Source organism: Acanthisitta chloris, unplaced genomic scaffold, assembly GCF_000695815.1.
Source record: "Acanthisitta chloris isolate BGI_N310 unplaced genomic scaffold, ASM69581v1 scaffold7185, whole genome shotgun sequence".
NCBI lineage: Eukaryota > Metazoa > Chordata > Aves > Passeriformes > Acanthisittidae > Acanthisitta > Acanthisitta chloris.
In genome coordinates, this window is record NW_008675377.1 from 27,319 (window position 1) to 38,414 (window position 11,096).

General features: G+C 48.8%; 1 protein-coding gene across 1 annotated transcript; it reads right to left on the bottom strand.

Annotated features, from left to right (window-relative positions):
* Positions 1 to 817: 817 nt before the first annotated feature.
* MRPS6 (mitochondrial ribosomal protein S6) lies at positions 818 to 10,883 on the bottom strand. The gene is made up of 2 exons (XM_009075723.1): positions 10,681 to 10,883; positions 818 to 998 (listed from the first exon to the last, which is right to left on the bottom strand). Exons 1-2 carry the CDS (start codon positions 10,881 to 10,883, stop codon positions 818 to 820), a joined length of 384 nt encoding a protein of 127 aa, XP_009073971.1.
* Positions 10,884 to 11,096: the final 213 nt, after the last annotated feature.

Below are 11,096 nucleotides of genomic sequence, written 5' to 3' on the forward strand. Positions count from 1 at the left end.
GGTCCTGCACCTGGGAAAGAACAAACCCAAGCACCTGGACAGGTAGGGCACTGACCTGCTGGGGAGCAGCTCTGAGGAGAATGACCTGGGGGTCCTGGTGGGTAACAGGCTGTCCATGAGTCAACAGTGTGGGGGACAAGGAGGAGTTGGTGCCACCTCACTGACTCAGGAACCCCCAAGAGCTAAATCCTCCTCAAATCCTCACAGGCTTGGCTTCGGAATAAAGTTTGGCTTAATAGATTTGGAGGATTGAAGTGTGGACTGTTTTGTGGTCTCCAGGACAAAGAGATTGCACCTGGTGAAGAGTTTAGGGAGAGAAACACTTTGTCAGTTGGGATAATTGGTCAGCAGATGCAACCCAGTGACATCTGAGGGATTCATATCACAAAGAACAAGTTGGATTTTTAATCTCAATTTTATTCCTTTTTTTTTTCAAAAAACAAGGGGGGGAAAAGCCCCCAACAAATTTCCACTGGAGAGTTCTTCATTTCTCATACACATACATGTTCTGAGGTCATTTGTCTTTGGAAAGATGTTACTTTTAGCCTTCTGGTGAGGGCTAAATCTTCATTATCAATGTAGTGCTCTAAGAGGAAAGAAAAGCCAGTTCAGAGTTGTCAAATCTCAATTTCAAACCACAAATTAAGGCTATTTAAATGACTTTTAGCAGAAAGAAACCTCAACTAACATCAGCTCATGTCTATACCACACACAACACATGTGAACTGGTTATTTATGATGGAGACGACTTATCCCAACTGTTTTCCAAAGCAAGAATAAGAAATTTGGAGGAAAAAGTTCTAAATATTTGGGATTTTCACTTCTTCTTGCCAGTTAGTTTCTCTTCATAGTCAACTGGGATGATGCCATTGCATTCTTGTGGCTTGGCCTGGGGATGCTTTATAAAGCCTCTTCTAATGACATCAATGTCACGTCCTAAATGTTCCATCATGGTTGAGACAATGGAAGGAGGAGCCTCTAAGTCTATCAGGAAGTACCTGGAATGAGAAACACACACAGAGGGATGAGAAAAACACCTGGACTGCAACCCCTTGGCTGGAGGTGACTGTTCTGAGGGATTTCATCACTGAAGCTTGCTGAGTTTTTGCTTAGATTTTGGTATATTGGGAGAGAAAAGGTCAGTGTTATCTTGGTTTCAAAGAGGAAATGTTCAGTTGAACTCTGCTTTGTTGGAGTCATGGAATAGCCTGAGTTGGAAGCACCTACAAGGATCATCAGTCCAACTTTTGGACACCCCAACACTGCACCCTGAGCCTGAGAGCATTGACCAAACCCTCCTGGAGCTCTGGCAGCCTTGGGGCTGTGCCCACTGCCCTGGGGAGCTGTTCAGTGCCCAAACACCTACGGGGAAGAACTTTTGCCTAATCTCCAGCCTAAACCCCTCCAACACAGCTCCAGCTCTTCCCTTGGGTCCTGTTACCTCAGTGGTTACTTTCCCACTGCACTGCAGGTCCTGATGGTGCTGAGCTCCAGCAACACTGAGCTCTGGCAGCCTTGGGGCTGTGCCCACTGCCCTGGGGAGCTGTTCAGTGCCCAAACACCTACGGGGAAGAACTTTTGCCTAATCTCCAGCCTAAACCCCTCCAACACAGCTCCAGCTCTTCCCTTGGGTCCTGTTACCTCAGTGGTTACTTTCCCACTGCACTGCAGGTCCTGATGGTGCTGAGCTCCAGCAACACTTCCTATCCTATTTAAGGCCCAGTCTATCCAGCTTGGTTCTTTCAGTGCACAAACCCTTAGTGCTTGGAGGGAACTACCTTTCAGACTATCAATTGCCTTCTCTACACACACATACAACGACAGGCAAGTGTCAATTTTATGATGCCACTTTGTATCCTGTGGTGTCATTTCTTCTCCAGCTCCATTTCGATTCCTGGACACCTCCAGCCCCTCAGGGTCTGCCTTGTAGTGAGCAGCCAGCAGTGACCCCAGCATTGCTGTGGGACCTCCCCAGTGCCCAGCACAGGGCACAGATGGGCACTGCCCTCAGGCCATGGAGGTTCAGCTCATTCACCCAAATCCTCTGTGCCAGAGAGATTTATTGCATGAACAGAGAAAATCAGCCACCACTGACAGATCCCACAGCAGCTGCAAACAGGTTGGATGTCACACGGAGTTGGTGCCACCTCACTGACTCAGGAACCCCCAAGGGCTAAATCCTCCTCAAATCCTCACAGGCTTCAGTGGGGAATAAAGTTTGGCTTAATAGATTTGGAGGATTGAAGTGTGGACTGTTTTGTGATCTCCAAGACAGAGAGACTCCACCTGGTGAAGAGTTTAGGGAGAGAAACACCTTTTCAGCTGGGATAATTGGTCAGCAGATCCAACCCAGCAACATCTGAGGGATTCATATCACAAAGGACAAGTTGGATTTGCTGCTAAAGCCATTAAAAGCCACTTGGTAAATTTAGCAGATGACACTTAACACTTCTCCTTGGGAAGACACCTTCCAAATCCAACTTACAGGATGGAGGATGAGGAGGGGCAGAATTCCAGCTGGTGATTCCTGTCCCTTCCGTTAGCAAGAAAACTCATCCACGGTGTTTTCTTCACCAGTTTACCCCCACAGTGACTCCAGGATTTCACTTCATTCCTGCCTGGAATCATCTGCTGCTTTTCATTGTGTTCCTAAAGCAGCAAGAGGGTTTTTTTCCCCCTTTTTTCTCTGCAACTTTGTGCTTTCTCTGCCATCAGCAAAGGGTGGAAATTTCCACTGACGCACTGTTGATAAGGGAAGGAGAGGAGGGGGGAGAAGGGAGGATGAGCTGTTCCAGCAGATCTTTCTGACTCCTCACAGAATAGGTATTTTATCTAAAGACACAAAACTGCAGTAATTGGGCACAATGTGAGGGTTGGAAAAACAACCAGCACATTTCAAGGTTAACAAGCAATGATTGCTTTCCTCTGGCATGAAAAAGAGAGAGAGAAGGGAGAGAGGACAGCGGGAAAAAGAGCTTTTTTTTTCCTTAAAGACAGAAAAGAAACCAAGGGTTGTAAAAATAAGAAGCAAGACAATGGACAATGAAGTCCCTGAGGAGATCTGAACCCTCTTTCCCCCACATCTACACATGGCAATCAACCATCACGAGGTCCGGAGAGGGCTAACCCTCCTCAAACCTTCATTTCAGGCAGTGATTTCTCCTGGTTGTGTAGTAAACAAGCCCAAATCCCAGGGAGACTTCGAGAAAGGGAAAAATACAGGAATGCAAGGAGGGAAACCACCTCATTCTTGCAAAGAGAAATGCAGAGGCATTTATGCTCTCTAGGAGTCAGAGGATTTGGGAGGGGAAAAAGGCAGGAAAATTCCACTGATTCACTCAGACCACAGTTATTTTTGTCATCCTGCTCTGCTGCAAACAGGAGGCTGATTTGAAGGCAGGAGAGCAGGCTGAAATCTGCTAAAACAATGCACTCACTGGGAAAAAAATGAGATATTAGAGGGCTCAGAGAGAGGAGGATGTGGCTTTGCATGTGAGGGGAATGAGAGAGGAAAGAGGGAAAAAAAACCCAAACAAGTTTCAGTGCTGAGTTTAAACAGCTTCAAGCCAGAAACTGTTTGAACTTTAAGTCATGAGGATGCTCAAATCTTCTGATTTCAAATGGACAAGTTAAGACTTCAAAGAACCTGGAGCAAAAGTCACTTTTAGATCCTCCTGAATGCAATTCTGTCAGCTTGGGGGGCTGAAGGAGAAAGTGCAGCTAGGGTAGGCCTGGAAGAGGCTGTGTCGTGTCATGGTTGTGGCCATAAAATGCCTCCCCCATGGGGAGGTGGAAGGTACAATGGAAGGAAACTCTTCTGAGGAACAGGCAGAGGTGAAGAATCAAGGAGGGAAAGGAGAAACCACCTGGAGGAGGGTGAGAGCAGCTTGACATTGTTTCTCATGAAGGTCATCCTATACAAAGGAGTGTGTGGCCAAAAGGAGTGGGCAGCAGGTCCAAGGAGGTGATTCTCCCTCTCTGCTCTGCTCTGGTGAGGCCACACCTGGAATACTGCACACAGTTCTGGTGTCCTCAACATCAGAAGGACATGCAACTGTTGGGGCAAGACCAGAGGAGGCCACAAAGCTGATCAGAGGGCTGGAGCAGCTTCCCTAGGAGAGAGTTGGGGCTGTTCGACCTGGAGAAGAGAAGGTTGTGTGGAGGCAACCCAGGACAGCAGCAGGGAAGGAGCAGATCAAACTCTGGTACCTTAGTATCTGGTACCTTAGACCTGGTACCACAGGAACTAGGCTGTGCCACAGCAATGAAGCAAACAATCCAGAATGAGCAAAGTAATGAGAGGAAAATATACTTCATCATCCACACTCTGCCACATTCTGTACAGAGACACCTGTCATTAAGCTAATTAAATAATGCAAAGGTATTTTCACAGAATCCTTAAGGTTGGAAAAGACCTCTGAGACCACCAAGTTGAACCTGGGACCCATCACCACTTCTCAGCTAGACCAGAGCTCTGAATGCCACATCCTGAGCTCCTTGGACACCTCCAGGGATGGTGACTCCATCACCTCCCTGGGAAGCACATCCCAGTGCCTGACAGCCCTTTCCATGGGGAAATTCCTCCTGATGGCCAACCTGACCCTCCTCTGGCACAGCCTGAGGTGTTTCCCCTGGTCCTGTCCCTGTTCCCTGGGAGCAGAGCCTGAGCCCACCTGGCTGCACCTCCTGGCAGGAGCTGGAGAGAGCAATGAGTTCCCCCTGAGCCTCCTGTTCCCCAGGCTGAGCCCACACAGCTCCCTCAGCCACTGCTCTCAGGACTGACTCTGCACACCCTTCCCCAGCTCTGTCCCCTGCCCTGGACACCTCCAGCCCCTGCATGTCTCTCCTGCAGAGAGAGCCCAGAACTGGTCCCAGCACTCCTGGGGCCTCTCCAGTGCCAGCACAGAGGGACAATCCCTGCCCTGAGCCTGTGGCCACACCATGGCTGAGCCAGCCCAGGAGCCACTGACCTTCTGGCACACCTGGGCACATGTTTAGCCCTTGTCAAGCAGCACCTGCAGGTCCTTTTCACTTCACACTTCATCAAGGTGCTTGGCACAAGGATTTAGTGCATCAGAGAACAGTCCTGGTGGCTCCACCTCACCAGGTGAGGTGCCTGGTGCCTCGGTAAAGCACTAAAACTCAAAATTGCACTGCCACAGGGAAAGTGGAGGCAAAACCCAACCTGAAACCATCTCAAGGCTCTGCTACTTAAGGCACATCCACCACACTTATGTATGTGCATGTGGACAAAAGAAGTTGAAGGAACAGTAATGGTTGAACTCATCAATGAAGAAAGCCCCATCTAGTGGAAGAAGGCAATCAATTGAGCAGAAAATGCTTCTAATGCGTATAATCCACAAATATTCCAGCTGGTTTTGTCCTCATCCAAGTGCTTTATAGACCCAGAACTCCTTTTGGCCTAAACAGCTCAAGATAGTCTAAAATCTGAACAGAAAACACCTTGTGCATTGGCTATAAATTAAATCAAACCATGGAATATTCTGAACTGGAAGGGACACGTGGATTATCCAAGTCCAACTCCAGGCCCTGCCCAGACACCCCAACCCTGCACCCTGAGCCTGAGAGCATTGGCCAACCCCTCCTGGAGCTCTGTCAGCCTTGGGGCTGTGACCACTGCCAAACTCCTGGAGCTCTGTCAGCCTTGGGGCTGTGCCCACTGCGCTGGGGAGCTGTTCAGTGCCCAAACACCTCTGGGGAAAGAACCTTTCCCTGATCTCCAGCCTAACCCTCCCCTGACACAGCTCCAGCTGTTCCCTCATCCTGTCCCTGTCCCAGGGCACAGAGATCAGAGCTGTCCCTGCACTGCCCCTCGGGAGGAGCTGCAGACCCTGCTGAGCTCTGCCCTCAGGCTCCTCTGCTCCAGATGAACAAGTTAGTTTGATAATATTAAGACAGGAAAACTTGCAATCCCTTTCCCCTGCTTTTCTTCCCTCCTCTTTGGCCTTCAACAGCCAAGAAAACCATTGAGAGAGTCAACTTGAGTGAAGCTAAACATGTTGGTACACTTCTCTGCAGAATTAAATCTTAATGGTTTGTATTCACCAAGGGGGTGGGAAGAAGGTTGCTCCAGCTTGTAAACACCACAGAGAACAATCTGACAGGTAACTATTATTCCATTCTTAGGGATAAAGGAAAGCAAACTGAATCTAGACAGTGTGATGACACTTAAGCATCTCTTGCCCACATGGAATATTCCATTCTGCCCCAAGCTGCTTGCTGAAAGTTGTGCAAATAAGAGTTCCAAAGCTCAGAGACTTTATGGCAAGAGGAAAAGTTTGAACATGCAACAAAATTTACATAGATATGTTCCCAAAATAGGCAGATGTCTTAACATGGTGCTCAGAGAGGTTGGGGCTGCTCCACCCCTGGGAGTGTTCCAGGCCAGGTTGGATGCAGCTTGGAGCAACCTGGACTGGTGGGAGGTGTCCCTGCCCAGGGCAGGGAGTGGGATGAGATAATCTTTGAGGTTCCTTCCAACCCAAACCATTCTGTGACACCCTCAAGCCTTCTCCACCATGGCAGAGGAGAAGCTGCTCCTGAAGCTCAGTGCTGCAGGGCCTGGAAGCTTAGTTGATTTCACCATGCCACATCCTTCGGAAAGAACCTTCTCGCCTTGCCATGTTCATGGAGTCACAGAATCAAGGCTGGAAAAGACCTTCAAGCTCATCCAGCAGAAAAACTTACTCAATTCCCTCCTTTTCCCCCTACTGAGTAATTACGAAGAACCAAAGGCTAAGAGAGTTGGGGTTGTTCAGCCTGGAGAAGAGAAGCTTTGGGGTGACCTCACTGTGGCCTTGTTGAGGTATCTCCAACTCCAGAAAAACTTACTCAATTCCCTCCTTTTCCCCCTACTGAGTAATTACGAAGAACCAAAGGCTAAGAGAGTTGGGGTTGTTCAGCCTGGAGAAGAGAAGCTTTGGGGTGACCTCACTGTGGCCTTGTTGAGGTATCTCCAACTCGTCCCAGTGTTCTACCATCAGGAACCTGCTGAGAAGGCAACCCTGTCTTCTCAGGCAAGTCAAGGATGAAGCAGTTGAACAAAACTGGGCCCAGTATGGAACCCCTGGGGGACACCAGCAGTGACAGCCTCCAACCAGACTCTGTGCCACTGGTCACAACCCTCTGGGATCTGCTGCTCAGCCAGTTCTCACTCCACTTTGCTGGCCACTCCTCCAACCCACACTTCTGCAGTTTTCTTAGGAGGAAATTAGCTCCTAAACCATATTTCTGGTATTAATTGCCATGGTAGAACAGGAATATTTTGGGGCTTGAAGTATTTAAGAAAATTATTGCTCTTGTAGATGAAGCAAATATGCCAAGGACACACTGACTCCAGTGTGGGTTAGGTATGTAAACTGAGCCAAGGCATTGAGCCTGTGCCTTGCCCATGGCCCTGGCTCTCAAAAAACACTGGAAGAATGTAAATAAGCATTACCAGCTCTAATCTCCTCATGGGCTATAGATTTGTGCCAACTCATTGTTTTTACTAGCCACTACTCCTCATTAATGAGCTGCTTTGAAATTGCTTTCACCACCGTGTGTTGTCCTTATTCCTAGGATCAGGAGATATTTATTTCTGGCACAAACCAAAGTAAACTGATTTCAATAAGGTGTGGAGCAGCATTTGAATTCAGGGAATGTTTCACTGTGGATTTGGTGGCTGTTTAAGATGCTCTAAAGAGCACTGAAGCCCTCAGAGCAGCTCCAGATTGGCTTGGGAGATGCTATTGAAGGGCATATTTGGGCAGGAGGATATTGCAACTGGTTGTAAAGTGATAGTAGCACAGGCTGTGGGTTTGCACTTTGTGGCTAACCTGTTTTCCTTGGCCTTGCCAGGCTCAGCCTTAATCATCCCTTTGTGACACTTGATGTCTCAGGGGTGAAGGAGGTGGTTTGGGGGCCCTGGTGGGGATGGAGGATATTTTTACTTGAGATGCTCCAAGGGAAGCTACAAGACAGAGCTTGGAAAAATACAAGATTCACACACTCCTTTGGGAAGGGAATGGTCCAAACCTTTTGCAGACCAAGAATCTGTTAACTGGAAGGAGCTGGGAAGAGATTTGAGGAGAAGGAGGTGTCCAGGTGGAAATGGGTTTAAATGCTGTGTATCTGAGCTTGAGATTTGTTGTTAATCATGTTAACCATTGGAAGGGGTGGGATGAGATGATCCTTAAGGTCCTCCAAACCCTTCCATGATTCTATGATTTTTGAGTTTTCCAGCTAAACTCTGCCTAATTCTGATTATTGAATTCGGATTATTCCTCACAATTTCCATGTTCTATTTGCCATTTTTTCACCGTGCCTTCCTGCTTTTCTTTCTCCTTTCAAATCAGATGTTGAAAAGCTGGCAATTTTCTTTTGTTATTTGCTTGCTTTGTCTCTTAATCTTTCTGTTTTGCTGTTCAGCCCAGTTATCTCCTCAGCCCACTTGTTCTCTCAGGTAGCAAACTCAGGTCTCACTTTTGTTCCTTTGCTGAGTGGGATTTGGGGACCTTATCTGAGCATTTGCCTGGGGAATTTGCTGCTGGAGGTGTGCAGGGACCCTGGTGGCTTCCAGGCTCTGCTGAGGAGCACAGGGTACACCACCAACAGTTTCTGATGGGGTCAGGAGGTAGAAAATACAGGTGAAAGTTTTAGATGTGCTTTGGAACTTGTGTGACAGGAGAAGAGGAGGGAACGGAGCTGGGGAAGGGTGTGCAGAGTCAGTCCTGGAAGCAGTGGCTGAGGGAGCTGTGGGGGCTCAGCATGGGGAACAGGAGGCTCAGGGGGAACTCAATGCTCTCTCCAGCTCTCCAGGAGGTTGCAGTGAGGTGTGGGTTGGTCTCTTCTGCCATGCCCCAAGTGACAAGACCAAAGGAAATGGCCTTAAGTAGCCCCAGAGGAGGTTCAGGTTAAATATTAGAACAATTTTTCCCTGTCAGTGTTCAGGCCTTGAAATGAGTTGCCCAGGGAGGTGGTGGAGTCACTGGAAGTGTTCCAGGGGCAACTTCATGACAGCGGAAGGTGTGAGGGTTGCCCAGAACAGCTGTGGCTGCTCCATCCCTGGGAGTGTCACAGGCCAGGTTGGATGGGGCTTGGAGCAGCCTGGGCTGGTGGGAGCTGTCCCTGCCCAGGGCAGTGGTGGCACTGGATGAACTTTAAGCTCCCTCCAACCCCAACCCAATCTAACCATGTCCTCCTTCAGCTTAAAACCATTCCCCCTCATCCTGTCACTACATGCCTTGCAAAAGGTTCCTCTACCTCCCTGTTTTTTAGCCCCTTAGGGTACTGGAAATGTCTATAATGTCTCCCCAAAACTTCTCTTCTCCAGCATGGAGTGACAGACACATGGTGGAGATCTCCTCCCCTTGCTGTCAAGTCTCCTTCACCTGTCAACAACTCCCACTTTGCAGGAGAACTAAGTCCTCATCAGGAGGACTGAAACCATGGAGTCACATCCACGGAGAGGATCCAAGAAGGGCTTTGCACCTCTGAAATCACCTTGTCCATTGCCCAATGCTCCTGAAACAAGGCTCAGGTCGGCAGGCTCCAACCAGCCCATCACACACAGTTCCATGAGAGGCTTAGGAGGAGCATGTTGCTAATTGCTGTTTTGATTACCACAGGCAGCTCCAACGCACTGCAAGTTGCTTAGCAACATTTGCCAGTCCTTGGGAGAGGCAGAAGCCATTTCAGAAGTAGCTTCAAGGAGAGGATGCAACCCACAGCACCTTCCTGCTGCACTGAGGGGAGGTCTGACATCAGAGATGCTAATCCACAAGGATTGTATCTCCTGCAAACCACAGACACCTGCAACATCCTGAATTGACAGGCTGAGAGCTGAGGGGAACAGCCTGCAGAGGAGAAGCTCCAGGGAGACCTTAGAGCCCCTTCCAGTGCCTCAAGGGGTGCCAAGAGAGCTGCAGAGAGACTTGGGACAAGGGCTGGAGGGACAGGACACAGGGAATGGCTTCCCCCTGCCCGAGGGCAGGGACAGGTGGAGATTGGGCAGGAATTGCTCCCTGTGAGGTGCTGAGGCACTGGCACAGGTTGCCCAGAGCAGCTGTGGCTGCTCCATCCCTGGGAGTGTTCCAGGCCAGGCTGGATGAGGCTTGGAGCAGCCTGGGCTGGTGGGAGGGGACCCATGGCAGGGGGGGGGACTAGGTGATCTTTAAGGTCCTTCCAACCCAAATCTTCTATGATTCCATGATTCTAAGTGTCTCAGAGAAACAAGAACTGCCTTGGACACACAACCAATTCTTACAAGGTACCTACACATGGTAATTAACATCAGAGGGAAAGGATCCATCCTGCCAATTAGCAACCAGTAGATTAAGTTCAAATTAGATCAGTAAACAGCCTGACTAGTTCGGAAAATAACTGCATTTAAAAATGACATCTAGTGACACTGTTCATGGTGTGGAAAGCAGCTCTGCAGGTCTGGGACTTGGGCTATGATGCCACAAGCACTGAACAGTGACAGAAACCCAACCCCAGGCACAATAAAGGACATGAATTGCTCCAAGCAGAGCACACAGAGCCCAAGAGCCAGTCTGAGCTCCCACCCCTTACAGCTACACTCCCAAAAAGCACAAGACAGACCAAAACAGAGTTAATTAGACACATTTTCAAGGAGCAGCACTCAAAGGATGGTCAGGAAAAAGGCATCATCCCTACCCTCCTCTCCTGTGACGCTCCTTGTGCTTGGAGATCTTGTAGGGTAGAGACCTCTCGCCCAGGTTCTCAAGGTTCCTCACGATGGCTCCTCTCTCCAGAAGAGCCTCAACAGTGCGTTTGAGCGCAGCAGCTGTCTCAGGCTTCAAAAGAGAGACAAAAACAAGTGGGAAATGGGTAGAAATCTGGTTATTCTTATTATTCATGGAGCTTACTCAGCTCAACACTCGGAAGGATCATTCTGTGACCTGAGAGGGCAAAGTGGAGGCAGAAGAAGCACATTTGGTTCCTTCCTATATTTCTTTCCTCCTTTTCTTCCTTCCACCCAATTTCCTTCCTTCCTAAGTCTTCCTAAGCCTTTCCTAAGGAAGAAAATGTTTATGAATTAGACAATTCCTGTTATGGCACAGCAAAGTTTC

Excerpts from the sequence above, each read along its gene's own strand:
- MRPS6 (XM_009075723.1), bottom strand. The coding sequence starts at position 10,883 with ATGAATAATAAGAATAACCAGATTTCTACCCATTTCCCACTTGTTTTT. Across the intron at positions 999-10,680 it reads GAGCGTCACAGGAGAGGAGG|GTACTTCCTGATAGACTTAG; the intron begins GTAGGGATGATG and ends TTCTCATTCCAG.